Raw genomic sequence first — 20,073 nt, forward strand, 5'->3', positions numbered from 1 at the left:
ATTGTTTTATTAGGTTCACTTGACTCATCCATCGATGGAGCTGGAGTACTGACAACATTATCAACATACTTCTGACAGTCTTCAGGCTTCACATGTGCTGATGATGATGTAAACCAACTGTGCCCCAATCATCTTCCCCTTCTCTTAGGCTCTTACTACATATTGCCACAGAAGACATTAGTGGAGCTGAGGAGATGAACATGAAATTTGGCACCTTGCTGAAGAGCTGTAGGCACCTCATGGAATGTGCTAAGGAGCTTGAAGTCCAAATAGTTGGTGTTAAGTAAGCAGTCTTTCATTTTTTCCCTTTGTAATATTAATTAATCAAACCTGGATTTAACTTAAATATCTTTTTAGTGTGCCAGTTCATTCTACTATATTCTCCCTTTCTTATAGGGAACAAAATAAAATCTGTTTGCATGTCAGAAAACCTGCTAAGGCTTCCCTACTTTTGACTGCCATTGACTTCCCTCTTTTGTTCTTATGCTTTATCTGTCTAACTCTGCATAGAAGAATAAATCATTGAACTGATGAAAGGCAATTGAGGGGAGGGGGAGAGAAATCAGTACAGACACTGGGTGAGATCATGATGTAAGATTTTAACTATGGAAAGTTTAGAGTGATATCCATAGTAATCACTTGAAAGTTCAGAGTTGTAATTTTAGATTTTGACCTGTAGATGGCAGATGATGTTTTTGAAGTATTTTTAGTCTTCCTAAACAGTGACCTGTGATACTTTTAATATAGAATAACATAGGTACACAAAGAGTAAAAAAATTCTCTTATCACAGTGACCAAAAATTGATGTACACATTTTCTGTCTTTAAAAAACTTGTGGAACATTGATGAATATGTGTTTGATAGATTAAGGAAATAAAAAAAATGTTCCTCTTATTTTGATTACCAGTCACCAGCATGGGTTAAAAATTGATTATTTAACTACACGCATTTGATTTTTTTTTAAATTAAATACATCTTTTAAAAAACGAACCTATTTAAAATTGAAATTGGCAACATATATTAATTCTTAGACTTACTATAATCTCCAGAAGTATTTAATTTTAATACTAATACTCAAACAGTATGTGTCTTGCTGCCAAAGTTTTAAAGTCAGCTGATGGAAATCAATGAACTGATAGAAATCATTGGCTAGTCACGTGGAACCAGTGTGTCAAAATGCTAAACCAGCTTTTTGACAGCAGTAGTTGCTTTTGCAAGTGTAGATTTCAATTAGTTTCATTGAATGACAAGTTCATTCAAAGTTGGGAAGTCAAATCAGTTTTAAATGGAAAATATAACTTGATAAACTTATGTATCCAGCACACTTGAAATATTTTTAACTAAAAACTTTGTGCATTTTAATTGAATTCTAATTTGCATCGATGAAATGCAGCTTGACAACCATCACCAGTAAAAATATTAATTATCTAAAAAAAATCACTAGAACTGCATCATTCACCATTTTCAAATGTAAAAATCTGAATCTGTTAAGCTATATAATTGCTTTGAATAAATGTTTGTAGGTAATGTATCCTCCTGGCTAGCAAAAAAGTACCAGATTGTACCAGCCAATGACAATTACCCTTTCTTTAGAAAAATAACTAAAAAGCACAAATTCAAAACAGGATTAAAGTTGATTTAAATGGATCCATCCTGTCTGTCACAATGAAGACTCTGAATGAGGTATCAATAATCTGTCTAGAGTTTGTCACTTTTCAGTAACATTGAGGCTGAGCTAGGTTGAGAGGAGAATACAATTTGTTAGTATACAAAGTTTAATCAGTATGTCTAAAACTTTTAACTTAATTGATTTTCATTTCTATAATGTGCCATGTGGCTCATAAGGCTTCCAAAAGAGGCAGAAAATATAGCTGACGGAGTTTGTGCCTGGTTTTGTCTCACTCTTCATTATCTCCTTTCATCTTTCAGATGTTCGGCCAAATAATCTGAAAAAAAATACTTAGTCCATTTTTGTGACATTACAAGATTGAGCGCTAAAATATATTAAAATGTTCTCCATTATAGTCCAAACTTACATTCTATTCGGTTTCCCATTATTTGATTGTGTTCAGCCTTATTGTCCATTACACATCACCTACTTTGCTCTTTGTGCTGTTTAAATACTTATGTGCAAACTTCTTTAATATGTAACGTGTTCATTGTTAGAGGTTGAATGGCTCAAGGGTAGTGATAATGGGGATACAGAGCCTTTTACCTCTAGATTGCTGCTTTGGTTCCTTTCCAACTTAGTGATCAGAAGTGACCATCTGATGCAAAGTTAGTGTTTTTTTTTCACAAGCACCAAAGCGCCATAATATAGGGGTGTGAAAAACAAAAGATATAAAACAAATTGTAGTCTTCATCTAGTTCCTTTGGATAAGAGTCGCCCTTTTAATTGGCACCTTGTTGGCAACCTGAGCAGAGCGGTTTAGAACAGTGCTTCTCAACCAGTGGTACGAGTACCTTTAGGGGTACTCAAGAGAAGTCTGGGGGATACGTCAGCACAAGTGAAATTTGGAGAACTGAATTTTTGTGTTAAGTTTTACAGCACTTTATTATTTTTGTAATTTTTACACCCAAAACTTCATCGCCCACCCAGCTGCAATTAAGTTGTTTAAACAAATGTGTTGAAATGGTAGGAAAAAATTGTCTGAAAACTGCAGGTACTGGTAGTACTTTTTTTTTTTTTTTTTTTTAAAGGGGGTACTTTATTTTTAAAAAAAAAAAAAGGTTGACTAACACTGGTCTAGAAGACTATATGTAACAATGGAATCAGAATTACCTTCTCATCTCTCCATTGTCAAAATGGATGTGTTTTTTTATAAAGGAAATGTACACCTTCACTGTTTCTGGCCCTTCAGAACAAAACGTTTTATAAACATTGTGTCACTTTTAAAAGGCCCTTTGCTAAGGAACAATGAACAATTTTTATGAAAAACATAGTATCACAATATTTTTAAGTTACAGTGATGAAGATGTTTATTTTTGTCAGTTCTGTCATAGCAAGATAGTGATCTGAGATTTTTGAGACCAGAGTGCTGGCGTAAACTGTGTTCTGTTCCTTTCATGACTAGTTTTAGGTATGAGAAAATGACAGGTTAGTCTGATCTATTCTTAACCTCATTTTCTGTTCACCTGTTTTGAATTACCCCATCTAATCTGTGCCATCAATCTGGTCTACAATGGAAATAATCAGAGATAATTGGAAATAACGGTTGTTCCCAGTAGTTTTACATCATCTGTTGTTTTAATGTGTCCCTCGGGTCATTTGTATAGTTCATTTGAATTCTTCAAAGCTTAAAATTCTGTTTTAAAACGAATCAAACTAAGATGGACACAGTGGATAGTGAAGTTCTAGGACTGAGTTTCAGAGTATTTTCTGTAATCTGTTCTCAGATGCTGTCTCACTACTGAGCCCATTTTTCTTTCAGCCTATTTCAGTACATTATTTATATGGATTCTCCATTTGGAAATTTTAACTAATATTTTGAGAACACTGACAATTTCGTTGTTAAACATTCTTAAATTATGCTGTACAAATTTGTCTCGTACAAGATTAATGGGCTAGAAGGAAAGCAAAAATGTATTGAAGTCTCTTCCTGTAATCTGTGTAGATTGAATACGTTTCTCATGAATAAATAAAATCCACCTATTCATGGAAATATATTTATAGTATACCTTATGTGCATTTTTACTACTATCAAAACAATACTTCACTTGTCATATTTCTTTGAGTGATCTGCTATACATTCCTATTAGTCTAAATATATCAGTGGTCTGTTTGTTAATGCATATTGTAGGTTTCTATGTGTTTACTGTATTTATTTTCTTTTAGATTTCAGGTTTCAAGCTCTTGCAAGGAACCTCAAGTGTACATTCATGCTATATCTGATGCTCGGTGTGTGTTTGACATGGCTGTAAGTAGTTTTGCTGGTATATGATTTATTAGTCATCATCCTACTCTGTTCTCATTAATGGAGATGAGAAGAATTGTATCCCAAAATGTGCATTGCTAGTTTGATATGGGTAGGAAAGATAATTGCTATGAAGACCCTTCAAATAAAGGAATGATTACACTACTGAATAGTAAATAGTAGATCTTAATTAGTATTTAACGTTACAGTTTTCCACTAAAACATCATTTTGATTGGTTTTTAAAATTTTCATTGAGGGTCAACTGTTATTTTTTTAAATCCCAGATCTCAACTCAAGCAGAATATATTTGTCTTTCTAAGTTAAGAATACATCTTAAAGTAAACTAAAATGTTTTATCTAGAAAGACCAATGTACAGGTTCTGTTTTCTCTGCATGAGTTGAAATCATTACCAACTGAACAGTGCATGTGACTCCCTTCCTTATGTTGTCTTATATAATTATGTAATTGAGCTTTAGGAGGGGGACGAAGACAGAACTCTAACCCTCTTGGCCAGGGCCATCCTTAGGATTTTTGGTCCTCTACACCATACTAATGAACTGGTACCCCTATGCCTGACTTGCTCTCAGCAAAACAAACATAAGTTTATAGAATTGGAAAACATGCCACATGCATGGAGGTTAGGTCCATAAAAGGCTATTAGCCAGGGGGTAGGAATGGTGTCCCTGGCCGATGTTTATCAGAGGCTGGAGGTGGATGGCATAAGACAAATCGCTTGATCATTGTCTTCGGTCCCCCCCCTCCGGGGCACTTTGCTCTGGCCACTGTTGGCAGACAGGCCACTGAGCTGGATGGACCTTTGGGCTGACCCAGTATGGCCGTTCTTATGTTCTTATGCATTTTAAACAAATTAAGCACACTCTAATACTGATGGACTAAATGCTATATTAAGAGTAACAGGGTTATAGGAAAGCTGGTCAACATTTTTTGTTTTTCTGATGTAAACTGGCCCACTCCCTCCACGAAGCCAGTCACTTTATAACTGTCAACTTTAATTTTCTATTTTTGGCTAAGGTATTGGTTTTTCTTTCAAAAATACTGAAATTGGATTGAGCATTGTTAGCATTTTTTACAACCAAAAGGTTAAATCACAGTCTCACATTGTTTTTGGTAAAATGTCATCAAGACTTTGGCAAAAAGAGGAAAACCAGTTCATTTTGAACTGTGTGTAAACATATAGTTGAAAAATGTAAAGAGAAAATAATCTGCAATAAAACAATATTCAACATATTCGTACCCAAATCTGATAAATGGCTACATTGTAAAATGCATTCATGCTTGGCTCACTGCTGGCCAGCTGGTCCAATAGCTGCAGTAGAGGAGATTGCATGTGAAGAGTGGATTTTGGAAGTCCACAGCTTTCATACTGAGTGCCAAAAGGAGCGGCAGCAAACCCCTCAGGTCAGGTCACTCCACCAAGAAACGCTGCCTGGCATCTCGGGGACTAGGGACTTGTGGGGTGCAGCTGCGTCTCCTGCCCAATGCAGTGAGTGGATATGGGGGGACAGGGAAACAGGAACAGTATGTGGAGATTGAGGGGGTGCAAGGGAACAGGACAGTGGGGGATAGGAGATGCGGGGGGGCATGGGGATCAGAGGGGGGGTGGAGATGCGGGGGGGCATGGGGATCAGAGGGGGGCAGGGGAACAGGAGGACTGGGGCAAGGGGGGCCCAGGGGAAAAAGGATGTCGGGGGGTGGGAGGAGAAGGGAGTCAGTGAGTGTGAAATGGGACAGGTAGGAAGGGAGACAGTGAAAGGGAGGGGAACAAGAGGAATTATGGGGGCAGGGGAAGAGGAACAAGGTGACACTGGTGGGTAGGCAGGGAGGGAGGCACAAAAGGGGATGCTGTGCAGCCACGGGCATGGATCTGCTTCCCAACTTACCACTTGGGCTTGGTCTGCAGCAGAAGCCTGGTGCAGAAGGTTGACCTAAGATATGTACCTCCAGCTATGTTACATTGACTCCAGTTACGCAATTATCTTAAAACATTGTCCACACAGTCTTCTGTTGCCTTTTCTTACTCCTTGCAGAACGAGGAGTATTGGATGCCTATGGGAACTGCCCTCAGCATTTGATTTACGGGTCTACATTAGACTCTCAAAATCGAATGCTAAAAGATCAACCTCCGGAGGGTTGATCTTTTAGCTAGTTGTAGACATGCCTTTAGAGTACACGCTCAGGCTTGCTGCTAAGGTGCAAGTGTGAGCCACTTTCTTGCTCTGCAGCCAGCCCAAGCATCTGGACCCAAGCTGATCAGCAGCCCCTCCCCTTGAGAGCGAGAGATTCCCCTCTTCCCACAGGAGCTCTGCAGCAGCCCTAGTCACGCATGCACTCCTAGTCACTTGGAGGGAAGGGATGCTGGAGCTGACTGGCTGTGGAGGAATGCTTGGAATGCTGTTGCTCTAGTCCACACAGTTGCATGTAGTTCGCCTGTTGGTAAGGATGGCCCTGCTCTTGGCAAAGAGGAATTTATTTTTTGACACTGGTAAATTAATTTTTTGTTTTAAGATATACATGTATGCCTCTCTTGTTAAGGAAACACATTTTCAATCTCTGTTTACTTTCTGGGAGAATAAATTTGATTTCAGAAAAATCCCAAGATAATGACCTTTCTGTGATTACTGCAAAATTACTGAAGTGACTAATTAAGGAAGACCGTTGAAGTTCCCACAGTGGTTGTAACTCTGCTCCCTTGTGGATATGCATTTTAAGAGAGGCTTGCGTTATATTATGATACCATGAAGCCATTTATATTATACATACTATATGTGCATCTGAGGTTATAAACATATAATTATTTTCCATTATACTGTAATAAAGTATTCGCTGAACATCATGCTGCTCTGTCCACTTTTGTAAGAAAAGACTCTACTGCATACTCAACATGGGCCGAGTTAAGGTTGCTTATGGGGATTTTACTTCAGTCTCTTTATGAATACTGCAGTAATGTGTACTGTAGAATAATACTAGGTATAACTGGAATGAAGTCTTCAGAGGAGTACTTTTCCACTGTATTTAAGATGTCACAATTTCATGTTTAATAGCATGATCATACAATATTGAATGAGATTGGAGAGAAGAGTTTCAATAAACTTTCTATTGACTGCATACTTAAAGGCCTGTCTATACTTCCTTTTAGGAAGAATTTGGCTTTAAGATGAGCATGTTGGACATTGGAGGGGGCTTCACAGGTTCAGAACTTCAGCTGGAAGAGGTATGCAACTCAATGGACGTTAGAACTAGCTTGCCTTTCATTTATTGGCTTGGAGTTTTGACATGTTAGTTTCCAAATAATGTTGATCATTAAAATCCAATTGACAATAGATTTAAAGCCATGGGGATGGACTGAATTATATGCCAGGATTTCAGTGTGAAGTTATTAGCAGAGAATTCGTATATCGGTCCACATAAATTGTTCACAAAATTGTCAAGTGCTAAGGACTTACAAATGGGAGAAACAGTAACCATTCTAAATGTCCAGAAAACCAACGCCTCCACTATCCTTATAACTTTTAAAATGCTGAACACTTTTTACCATGAGGATTTTGCCCCTTTCTTCTGGAGACAGTTCTTAGCATATTCATAGTGGATGCGTACTGACCTGCTGCTGCAGCTGGAATTTTCAGTATTCTGGTTTAGAACTGCTGACATGGTGCATCAGCTGGATGTTTGCTTAGATGAGCTTTCAGATATGTACTCTTACAGCAGGTCTACATTGAAAAGTTACAATGGCATAGTGACTTTTCAGGGATGTCAGAAATCCACACTGAAGGGAGACAGTTAAGCTGACCTAACACCTGGTATGCACAGTGCTAGGTGAACCAAGAAATTCTTCCACTGATCCAGCTCCGCCTCTCAGGGAGGTGGATTACATAGAGCTAAGGGAGAAAACTTTCTGTCGCTATAGTGTCTTCATGAACTGTAGACAGACCCTCATTTGATCTCTGGTGTGTTGTCATGACTAGGGATATAAGCAACTAGTCAACTATCGGATAAGCATAAGTTTATCAGACAGTCGAATAGAGGCAACAAGGAGGTGAGCAACTAGTCAAGTCACTATCAGAGAGAGACAGCAAGTGGGAGAGCAGGAGCCGGCTTTTAAGCCAGCTCCCCCCAGCACTGGCTCTGTGGCAAGGTGGGACAGCAGCGCTTCAGGGAGCCGGGGGTCTCCTTTATCTTCCCTCCTGGCCAGAATCCCTACCTCCCCCCCCCCCACCCCCCCAGACTGCTCCTGCATCTTCCCTTCTGGCCAGAGACCCTACCCCCGGCCTGTCTGTGCACCCTATCTCCAACTCAGACTTCGCAGCCTTTCTCCCTTCTGCACCCCACCTCCCACCCAGATTCAGAACCCTATCTCTAATCCACACATTGGCAGCCCTGTCCCACACATTAAACCCCTTTTTTCTCCTCATGCCAGAGCCTAAAGAGGTCCATAAAATTCCAGGACCCTAGAAAAGTAAATCTGCCTCTGGGAAGCCCTGTACTGGGGACATTAGGGAGTAGTTGACTGCCTGATAAGCAAAAGCTTAATGAGTAGTCAAGTAGAGAATAGACTACTTGCTTCCCCCTCCCACTCTCTTGCTGCCTCCTCTAGAGGCAACAAGAAGGAGGAAATAGCTGGTGCTGGGGGGAGCTGACTTAAAAGCTGGTTCCCCCCACTTACCGTCTCCACAGTGCTGCCTGCCCCTGCTCCCCTTGCCTCTTATCAGAAGCAGTGGAGGGAGAGGGGAGGCTGCTGCAAAGCAGCCTTTGTCTACAGTGAGCCTTGGCCAGCCATGGACAGGGACTGCTGCCACCAAATAGCCCCTGTTCACAGTGGCTTGAGTTGTCTGTCGCAAACAGGGACTGCTGAACTCAGTGCGAGCTGGGACCGAGCAGTCCCAGCTCATGCTGACAGCTGCACCTTTGCATTTTAAATGTGAGAGTCTGGCTGCTCTTACCACATTTAAAATGTAGAGCCACAGCAGGCTCCTGGAACCTGCATGAGCCAGGACTGCTGAGTCCCAGCTAGAGCCAGCTCCTGAAGCTACCCCACTGTGGCTCTAGAGAGCGGTGCTTACTGACTGATTCTATAGTTAATACAAATTGTATCAACTACATGATTAGCCTGATAACCGCAATTTAACATCTTTACCGTGAACCTCATTCCTCTTTGTCCCATCCCTTCGCACTGTGGAGCAGGGACACCAAAGGGATCGGGTGTCTCAGTTGGAGGCCAAATCAGTGAGAGTTGACAGTTTTTGGAGAAGTTTTTTTCTTCTCATTTGTGGTCCCTAGCTGATTTTTCTGTGGGTCAGTGGCCCCCAACCAAAAAAAGGTTCCCCACCCCTGCCATAAGTAAAGAAAACATTGAAACCTTTTGTGTTGGTCATAAATTAATATTTTACTTTATTTAAAATGAAGTTTGATAAGCACAGGAAAGTTAAAACACTTAATCTGTTTTATAATTTTAAATTAAACCATTCTCCCTAGCTGCCGCACCAGCAAAATGGCTCGAGTGTAATTAACAGTGAGCTTCCATTAGCAACTGTGAAAGGTTAATGTTGAGCCAGGTGGCTCACGTGCCAAAAAGTTTCAGAACCACTGAAATAGAGGCAACCCCTGTGTTAATGCAGTGAAAGTTGGATTAATGCAGTATAGTTACATGGGAGGGTCCTTTGGGGGCCAAGCCCATCCCTATTGGCAGAGGACAGTGGGAAGAGTTCTTAGAGGGGTCACACAACACCCTTTCCTTCCAGTCATGTGTCCATCTTAACCCTGGAAGCACTACCTCCAGGGGTGGGACTATGTGACAGGTGGGTGGGGCCTAAGGGATCAGAGGGTGTGGCTGTGTCCCTGTTTTGGTTCAGAAAATATGGTCACTGTACCCATGCTCCCTGCGGTGCCCCCTCTCCCCTTGTTGCCTCTGTGAGAGGCAGCGGAGGTGGGGGAAGGGAAAGTTAGTCTTGAAAGTTGGTTCCCCCCAGCACCACGTCCAGAGTGCCACCTGCTCCCCCCTACTGTCTCATCAGACCTGGACATTTGCTTAGATGAGTCTATCAGAGGCAGCAGTGGGGAATGGGGAGACTACTGTGGAGTGGCCCGTATCTGCAGGGGTTTCAGTGGGGAGCTAAGCCCTCCTGCGAACAGGAGCTGCTGCCACTAGCAGCCCCTATTTGCAGCAGACAGCACTGTCTACTGCAGACAGGGGCTGCTGGACTCAGCGGGAGTTGGGATCCCACAGTCCCGGCTTGTGAAGAGCCTGGCCGCGCTACTGCATTTAAAATGAAAAGCCGTAATGTGGGTGGCTCCTTGACCCAGCACAGGCTGGGATTGCTCAAGCCAGCTCCTGGATTTATCCCCGCTGCAGCTCTGCAGAGCGGTCCTGTCAACTATACGATTAACCTGATAACAGCATTTTAACATCCTTAGTCGTGACCTGGTGACTAGTGAATAGTGGCAATTTATATGGATTACTGAGTTTTGTGTACTCTTAAAGGGTAAACTTCCAAAGCTTAGGGTGCTGAAACAAATAGGTTCAAACAGTTAAAATCATTAATAGAATTTTCAAAATTTCCTATTTAATTGTCTTTCCGAGTAGTTATGGACAAGTCATGCAAGGCTATGACCGTAATACTGAAGTTAAAAATAGGATTAATGTTGGGTTCCAATTTGTTTCTCTATTTACCAAGATGCAAAACTGAAAATAATGATCCTTAACTCTTATAAAATGTTTGGTGATCTAGTGATGGAAAAACTCTTACATAGAGTTAGGAATTATTATTAGGTGCCTAAGTATGAAATCAGTATCTCAAAAGTAATATCCATTTTATTTTTGTAAATCTTAACAGTGATGTCTGAAACTTGATTCAGCGAAGGCCCAAAATGGAGAGTAACAATCAGCTTGTGGCTAACTCACCAGCACTGTAAATTGTTGGTTAGGAATAAGAACTATAAATAAACTTTAAAATCAGGTGAACGATCTAAACATTAGCTGTGACTTCAATTTCCTAGGTTAATCATGTCATCAGTCCATTGCTGGATGTCTACTTTCCTGAAGAATCTGGTGTTAATGTGATTGCAGAGCCCGGATGTTATTATGTTTCATCTGCATTTACTCTGGCAGTTAACATAATTGCAAAGAAAGCTGTTGAATATGATAAATTTCTTCCCTCTGGAAGTAAGCAACATATTTGTTTTGTGTATATGTGAACAAGCCATAAGTCTCCACTGTTTTCAGCATAGCTCAATTTCATTTGTAGGTCATGATTACGTGCTTTTTTTGTATGTCTTATATTCAGCAAATGGCTCATACTTTAATTTGTGTTTTGAGATTCTGCCCATTGTTTATTTTAGGCCTGGCAGAATTAAGTGTTTGAACAATAATACTGCTGTTTGGTTTTAAGCTTTTTTTTCCCATATATATATATATATATATATATATTTTTTTTAAATATTGTTTCATATGTAGTTTAAATTTTCACGTTTGTGGGAAATCATGTTGGGTGGTCAAGCAATACTTATAAAAAGCTTGGACTTTATACCTTAAAACAAATTGTCATTGCCACTACATGTCAATATATAAAAAATGAATATAGTTAAATCAAACTAAAATTCTCGAGCAGAGTTTTTCTTATTTTGCCTATATATATATTTATCATTGGTGGAAATATTTTTCATCAATTTGTGGGGTATATAGTGAAAGACCTTTATGGATAAAAATCTAATCCTTCCAAGCCTGGTTAATCTGCATCTGTGTTCATTTTCTACTTCTTGTGTGTGTTTGGCACTGCTTGTTTCCTAACTAGTAAACGTGACAAATAGTAAACATCTAGTCTCTTCAGGCATCCTATCAGCATATAATGAAAACTGTATTGGGGCAGATGGAAGAACATTCAATAGAGCTACTATTGTCCCTCTTCTAATCGAGATTTTGGATATATTTTTTTTTTAAAGAAATGACTAGAATATTAAGAATGCAAAATGTGCCCTCATGTATAGCCTTTAGTGGTAGGCTTGAATTACAGGCAGTCCCCGGGTTACGCGGATCCGACTTATGTCGGATCCGTACTTACGAACGGGGCTTTTCTTGCCCTGGAGGATGCGGGCGGCAGGACCGCCCAGACCAGCCGCGGTCCTGCCGCCCGTGTCCTCCGGGGTGAGAAAAGCTGTCTCCCTAGTCTGCTGGGGGCAAGCAGACCAGGCTTTTCTCGCGGATGCCGGGGCAGAGCAGCTGAGGCGCTGCCGATTGGTCCTGCAGTACCGCTCCTCGGTGCTACTGGACCAACCTGGCAGCACCCCAGCTGCTCTGCCCCAGGCGTCCCCGAGGCGGAGTTGCTCTGCCCCGGGCTTCCTGGAATCAGCCGCTGATCAGTTTCAACAGCAGCTGACTTGGGGACACCTGGGGTAGAGCAGCTGGGGTGCTGCTAGGTTGGTCCCCGCAGCACCGAGGTGCGGCGCTGCAGGGACCTACCTGGCAGCGCCCCAGCTGCTCTGTCCCAGGCGTCCAGATTCAGCTGCTGTTGAAACTGATCAGCAGCTGATTCCAGGAAGCCCAGGGCGGAGAAACTCTGCCTCGGGCTTCCTGTAGTCAGCCGCTGGTCAGTTTCAGCAGCAGCTAAATCTGGACGCCAGTTCCGACTTACGTACAAATTCAACTTAAGAACAAACCTACAGTCCCTATCTTGTACGTAACCTGGGGACTGCCTGTATATTCTAGTCTTAGAATCACATTCCTTCCCCAACATTCTTATCCCAGTGCATATTTTACATACCCGTGAGAGAAAATAAACTGTTACAGAGAATTACCAATGGAATGTTTTTATTACAAAAATATGTAACTGTTTTTCTTCCAGCGGAGCAAACCAGGAGTGATGTTGAGCCAATCTTTATGTATTACATGAATGATGGTGTTTATGGCTCTTTTGCAAGTAAATTGTCTGAGGAATTGAATACCATCCCAGAGGTTCACAAGGTGAGTCTATATCACATATTCTTATAGAATGTATAAAGGGTTATTCTTTTGCAGGGGAATTCTGCAGGTCCATTACAGTGGTTCTTGCTTCTGTTTGCAGCTTCTTTGGGGCAGTAACCAGACCTGCTAATCAGGCAGGTGCAGTTACCAACTCCCTTAAGGCCCAGCTCTAGCCAGTTTAAGCTGGCTAGAGGGATTTATAAGACCTCCTGCTCAGAACAACAAGAAAACAAAGCAACCACAAAGAATTAAGTGTTACTTGGTTTTTATTTTGCCTCAGATGGGAGGCGGTTGTGCTCTGCAGCAGGCTTACTAAACACACTCTTCTCTCCTCTTGACTTCTTGGCTGCAGAAGTTTCCAATGTAACATGCCTGTCCGGATATACCTCTGGTAGAACACCTCCCAGGCGTTTAGGAGGGTGCAAAAATGTCTGGGCTAAGTTGAGGATACTTATGCCATGGATGGCTATGCCAGAACTCCCTGGCCAGCTCAACTCTGTGTTGTGGGTCAGCAATGTGCTGTTTGCCAGCCTAATGGGACCCTGCTTCAGATGGTAGTCAAGTTAGTCTGTACAGGATCAACTTAAAAAAAAAGCCTGGTAGCACTTTATAGACTAACACATGTAGATGGTGGTATGAGCTTTTGTGGGTGCAGCCTACTTCTTCAGATGACCTTGTTAGCCATGCCCCATACTGAAGGGCTAAGGAACAAGCAGCAATTATGGTCCTCTCCGCTCAATACTTTTCTAATTTACTTCACCCTCTTTAACAAGGTGGAATCATTCCTTATGGAACCTGCTTTGCCCATCCTAGGATTGTGTTCTCTCAGCCTCTACCCTACCCTATGTTGCACTGCTAGTACACAACAAGGTCCTGAAAATGCCCAGGGCCTTCTGGCAAACCCCATTGTCTGTCCCTCCCACCTCCAAAAGTGCTGAAAAGTAGTACTGTGTCCTGGTTAATGTGTTCAGATACCTTTAAACCACCCACCTCAGAGCTCTCTGGTTGTCCCTGAGGCCAACAAAAAGGACAAGCAGGGGCATGCTAGTTTGACTCCCGAAAATAAAGAGATTGAAAAACTGGACCTTTTTGGGAGAAAATAAAATATAGCCATCCTCCAATTCCAGGTGGCAGACCATCAAGCCCTTGTGGTCAGGTACAATTTTAACTTATGGAAGTCCCTCTTTAATTTCAAGGAGTCCTTCTATTGGGTTCTGTCCCAGGAATTGAGCACCACAGTAAAGGAGAGAGCTGCAGCAGCTAGGTGCGCTCTCCACATTGTGGGACACACTGGAATTAGTGGTTGTGTTGGTGGTGGTAGTCATGGGACAGCTTCTGGTTTCAGATAGCTGGTCGGGCCCAGGACATACACAGACCTCTTTCTAGGACCTTCCGTTTGATCAGAAACTGTACTGTGTAAACTATGTGCTTGTGCTCGAGAGATTCAAATACTGTCTTTTGCTGATTAGCAGAGCACACACTGTTAAGCTTTTTGTTTCTACTGGTGGTGCACATTCACACAAATGGATGGAAAATGTTAGAGGAGTCATTGATGGGGGAATGTTCTTTCTTTGGAACAGACTGATGCGAGGCTGCATGGGTTAAAATATGTATGTGCCACTCTTCACTCACTGGGCATGCATATGCCATAGTCTGCATGGAAACAATTCTGGATACCCCTGCTGCTAAGCCCTTGGCAGTCTCATCAGGTGTCTTTTAAGGAGAAGGGATAGAGACCTTTAGTCAGTTTCCTTGCAGTGTTATCTTGGACTGGTTAGGTCAGTGGTAGGCAACCTATCATCCATCGGGGGTGGGGTGGGGGTGTGTGTGTGTGTGTGTGTCCCACACAAGAGATGGTTTGCCAGATTCCACTAGTTTACATCAGTGCGGCTTTTTTTCCTACCGGTATTACTCAGTGACATGCATGTGAAGCAAGGTATGTGCTGGTTGCACACATTTGACTAAAGAGTAATGAACTCCCTCCGCATCTAATGAAAGTGCTGCTACAGTTCAAATCAGCACACCCCACAAATTCTAGGTATGTGTAATGGTTGGGCGGGGTCTTTAAGGGTTTGGCTACAACCAATCTGTGCCCTCAAGAAATTGTAAGCAGGCTCAAGACTTGTTGTTATGGATCTGTGGACTTCCTCTGGGCGGGGGGAGGAATTTTGAATAAATTAATATAAATATTCCTATTATGTGTCCTTAACAAATTTGTTTTTCACTTTAAACTAAAGCCTGACTTGACTGTGTTTGTTTTGTTTTTTAATGTAGAAATACAAGGAAGATGAGCCTCTGTTTGTCAGCAGCCTTTGGGGTCCATCCTGTGATGAGCTCGATCAAATTGTGGAAAACTGTCTTCTTCCTGAGTTGAGTGTTGGAGACTGGCTAATCTTTGATAATATGGGTTCTGGTACCTTGGGTCAGCAGTCTGCTTTTACTGATTTTCAGAGACCACCAGTTTACTACATGATGTCTTTCACTGACTGGTAAGATGAACTTAATATTTGCAGTAGTGTTTGCTCTTTAGCTATTTTTTTAATGGGAAGAAGTTTAAGCATAATCCTACAGTTGATGCATAACTGCTGTAAGAAGACTGAAGATTTCAAAAATCAATGTAGACAATTCTTTATTACAATGCCACTGTTCTTTCATACAGGACTACATTAACGTGAATTAAGTTGTCATTACCCACAACTATTTCCAATTTGGAGACAATTTATACCTTCAAGTCAGCAGTACTGCATGGCCCCACAATATGCCATTTTTATGGCTGACTTTGAACAACATTTCCTCCGCTCTCATCTCCTGCTCACCAGGCTCACAGGGCCCCCCTTCAAACTCCTAGCATTCTGCTCCCTTCTGCTTTTGTCCTGGAAGGTCTCCTTTTTGGTTGTTAACACTGAGGTCTTGTTCTTTGAGATGTTTTGCTTTATGTTCATTCCATTACCCACCGTCAAATCCCTGTCAGTTGTTGGCAAGAAGAACCAAGAGGGTGCAGCCCAGTGATGTTGGATATACTGCGGTGGGAGTGCAGTGCTCTGGGGGCACCACAACCAAGCTCGAACAGGTACTGCAAAGCAACTCTACATGTGGGCATGCACACACCCACAATGGAATGGATGTGAGCAACACATCTTTAAGAACAGTTACAGAATGGTAACTTTTTTTTCTCACAGCAGTGTCCATGCAGGGCAAATTAGAGCAGAATATGGGGTTGTGAATTGCAGAGCACATTGAACTAGTCTACCATGTGTTGCAGTGTAGACAAGTCTTATTTAAGACAATGGTAGACTATATACAGTTGTAAGTACAGGCAGTCCCCGGGTTACGTACAAGATAGGGACTGTAGGTTTGTTCTTAAGTTGAATCTGTATGTAAGTCGGAACTGGCGTCCAGATTCAGCCGCTGCTGAAACTGATCAGCGGCTGATGCCAGGAAGCCCGGGGCAGGGGCTTCCTGTAGTCAGCCACTGGTCATTTTCAGCAGCTGCTGACTTGGGGACACCTGGGGCAGAGCAGCTAGGGTGCTGCTGGGTTGGTCCAGTGGCGCCCAGAGCGGCGCTACGGGACCAACCAGCAGCGCCCCAGCTGCTGTACCACAGGCGTCCGGAGCAAAGCCGCGGAGCACGGGGGCAGCGGGACAGCCCAGACGCGCCATGGCTATCCTGCTGCCCTCAGGCTCCGTGGCTTTGCTCTGCTTTGCTCCCCGTCCCCCTGGTCTGCAGACCAGGGGGAGGGGGAGGGGGAGCAGAGCAGAGCGGCGGAACGCGCAGCCAGCTGACAGCCCAGATGCGTCTGGGCTGTCAGCTGGCCGCGCGTTCTGCCGCTCTGCTCTGCTCTGCTCTGCTCCCCCTCCCCCTGGTCTGCAGACCATGGGGGGGGGGGGGAGCAGAGCGGAGCACAGCTGACAGCCCAGACGCGTCTGGGCTGTCAGCTGGCCGCGTGTTCCGCTGCTTTGCTTCCTCTCCCTGGTCTGCTGGAGACCAGGGAGAGGAAGTGCCCCGTTCGTAACTGCGGATCCGCGTAACTCGGGGACTGCCTGTATTGCTTTACTGACAGGCTCTGTGCAGCTATCCAGTGTATTAAAGCAAGTGTGGTGACAAGCACAGCCTATAAAACATTCACCAGTAAATGCTAAAATGCATTACTGAGTGAAGAAGGTGATCCTAATCTTAATTCTGCCAAATTTTTTGTTAGACTGAATACTGAACTTAATGCTGGGGTTTCCAATGTTAAGCTGCCTTGAACTTTATTCTTCCTGAACATACCTTTGTTATACTTTCTGCTGCAGGTATGAGATGCAAGATGCTGGAATTACTTCAGACACATTGATGAAGAACTTCTTCTTTGTGCCTTCTTGCATTCAGCTGAGCCCAGAAGACCGCTTTTCCACTGCAGCTTAAACAGGCAGTAACGCTTCATGTAGACTTGCAGTTGCAAGCCTGTAGTTTGTCTGGTCAACATTCCACTGTGGAATTAAAATGGAACAATCTTTAATTCAACTTGCTCTTCAAAACTTGAAAAAAAAATAGTTAATTGGGACCAGGCAAAACGAGCTACAACTACAATTCACTGGGGGTGGGAAGGTAAGATAAGTGTCCAGATTTAAATTTGCTAGTATGTTCAACCCCTGAGCGTTTAAATAAAATATGCAACAAAATGGATGACTTAGTTGAGATGGAAACCCATCACTTGGGTTCTCAGTTAAACAGTTTACATACAAGTACACAGTTTTTATACTAAGGATTCCTGTTAGAAAGTCTTGTAAAGTTGTCTTTCACCCAGATATATCAAATGTCAGTGGGAGACTAGTGTGACTTCATTAGAGATGTTCAGTGTATTTAGAGTGTGTAAATTTGTGCTTTGAACTGTAGTTTTAATAAATGTAAAAATGCATCATAGTATTTGTTGTATTTGACCCTTGACGTAACCAGTGTATGATTGCAATAAAACTTTGTGTAGATTTTTTTTCAGGCTCTCTTTGTGAGAAGGGCTAGATAGTGAAATGGATGTGTAGAGATAATAGCCTGTGTGGGGGACTCCTGAGAACTATTTCAGGTTTAGATTGGCAGAGCATTAAAAATAATGAATAATTAGTTCAAACTTAATCTACTTCAATTAATGTGTAAAATTCAGATAAGTTCCTGGAAAGCTAAAATGCAGTTTGTGGTGTTGCTTAAACTAAATTATATTAACACTTCTAACACCAAATCAAACCTTCAGGTCAACAGTAGTGAATAGCAGGACAGATAATTAGAATGCATGTAATACCCATGTAGAAATATGAATTACAGTTGTACTGGATGTTAAATTGGAAATGTTAGTTCCTTTTTTTGAACCAGCTTTATAGAAACTTCAGCTAGTTTGGTACAGCATTAAGTCCTTACAATAGAAGGGCTATATGTCTTCAGAAACCCTGATGCTCTTTTGCACTCTTCTTTGTGTATTTAACAGCAAAGCACACCAACTCTATATATGCCAACTACATCAACTAATCTTAACTAAAGCTGTTCATGGAATTACTTGTTCTGTAACTAAAGTCTCTCTTTTCTCCAGTCTCTCCCCTTGCTCCTCTCTCATTTTAGGATTTTGAAATATGGCTCGTGTTAAATCCTGAATCTCTGAATGAAAAGGATTAATTAGAAAAAATGATTTCTTAAGCTCCTTATCTGGGAATGTGAAATTTCTGCCTCACATGTGCAAATATAATTTAACATTAGTGCCAACTGGCAGCTCAGAGAGGCTAATAATATTTTATACCCTTCAATATGGAAATAATGTGAGTTTATCATGAAATGATCCTTTCACCTTGGACTTCTAGCACCAAGGGCTTGCCTACACAGAGTTTTATACCTGTAACTGCATTCACACTAGGGGATATTACCATCTGTCTTTCAACTGTTATACTTAAACCAGTACAAGAATGTCATAGGCCAGCCATAAGGGAAGCGCTAAGGCCCAAATCCTCAGAAGTATTTGGGTGCTTAAATATCTATGTGGTTCTGGACTGTCTTAAGTTATGCTTTTTGAGTTAAAATGTTCCTGTCTATTGAAAGGATAGATTGAAGATAGTCCTATTATAAAACTATTGGAATTAGTTTTATTGAAAATAGTCAAACCAAATTTCTCTAGGTTTGAAAAAGTCCACATACTCTCTAGTGCTCCAACGGCAAGTCTATCTGAAATCTTAAAACAAAGCAGATTGCACAGACTGAACTCTAGTTGATGTTTTGTAGTTTATCTGAGATCATGTTGTAGGATTCTGCTATGGAGCCTTAAGGAGAATTGTTTTATATTAAACTTACAGCTCAGTGGCAAATAATTCCTTTGTAAATTATATGGTGGTCATTTCAGACATATCTATTGTACATGAAGACAGTTTGCCATAAAAAGTGAAGTTTGAACATGGTATATATTTCAACTTGATGTTAACAATTGTTACTATCATGTTTACAATATTGTAATCTCAATTCAGAAGTGAAAATATAAACCTAAATGATTTCTATATAGTAATTGAACTGTAATGTAGCTTTGTCATGCTGAATACACATCTACAACTTCCTGCTCAGTGGCTCAAAACTACTCTTGTGGACCTTGGTATGAATAGACAGTGGGACTTATAAACCATTTCCTAGATGTTAATATTCAAGCATTGTTTCCAGAACATTCTACTATATCCCAAAGAGGCTTAGTGTTGCACCATACTTATTCTTACAAATTAATACCTCCTCTGAAGTACTCCATTAATATCTGACAATTTTTGTCTGTTTTTGAATTTCCTGAGCATTCATCACCACCCTGTAATTAGGCATTATAAATTGAGGCAGTGGTCCATTTCTGTTTTGTATAGACAAGCTGTTCAAAAACTTCTACAAAAAGATAACTGGTAGGGAAAGATACTCTGCATCTTTTCTAGCCACAAAGCCAGTGCCCTATATATGATTTAGTATATCCTTTGCTGCTACCCAATCAACCTAAAAATAAAACTTATCTATATCTAAGGGGTGGTCACGTAGCAAAAATGAGTCCTGTATCAGAGGTGGCTAAATTCTATCCCTATCTTATGACTTAGTGTGGGAGACTATAGGTAACGCAAAAGGAAGATTTAATACTCTTAATGGGCTGCACACAGACTTGAACCAGGGTGAGAAAACAGGAAAAGTTAATATACAATGAAAAACAAA

At 41.5% G+C, this 20,073-nt stretch overlaps 1 protein-coding gene across 7 annotated transcripts in view; it reads left to right on the top strand.

Moving 5' to 3' along the window:
- The window catches only part of AZIN1 (antizyme inhibitor 1), a 69,760-nt gene extending 51,313 nt beyond the window's left edge, over positions 1-18,447 (top strand). For 6 of the 7 annotated variants that reach the window (XM_075919735.2, XM_075919738.2, XM_075919736.2 and 3 more), the window contains 7 exons: positions 149-283; positions 3,836-3,917; positions 7,074-7,148; positions 10,928-11,093; positions 12,769-12,887; positions 15,162-15,376; positions 17,181-17,857. In XM_075919735.2, coding sequence (XP_075775850.1) covers positions 149-283; positions 3,836-3,917; positions 7,074-7,148; positions 10,928-11,093; positions 12,769-12,887; positions 15,162-15,376; positions 17,181-17,292 — 904 coding nt within the window. In that variant the 3' untranslated portion in view covers positions 17,293-17,857. Of the gene's footprint in view, positions 1-148; positions 284-3,835; positions 3,918-7,073; positions 7,149-10,927; positions 11,094-12,768; positions 12,888-15,161; positions 15,377-17,180 lie in introns of all 7 variants that reach the window. The other variant, NM_001291741.1, reaches the window with a different exon arrangement.
- The last annotated feature ends 1,626 nt before the right edge of the window (positions 18,448-20,073 follow it).

The sequence above is a fragment of the Pelodiscus sinensis genome, chromosome 2 (genome assembly GCF_052426305.1).
Source record: "Pelodiscus sinensis isolate ZL-2025 chromosome 2, ASM5242630v1, whole genome shotgun sequence".
In the NCBI taxonomy this organism is placed as follows: Eukaryota; Metazoa; Chordata; order Testudines; family Trionychidae; genus Pelodiscus; species Pelodiscus sinensis.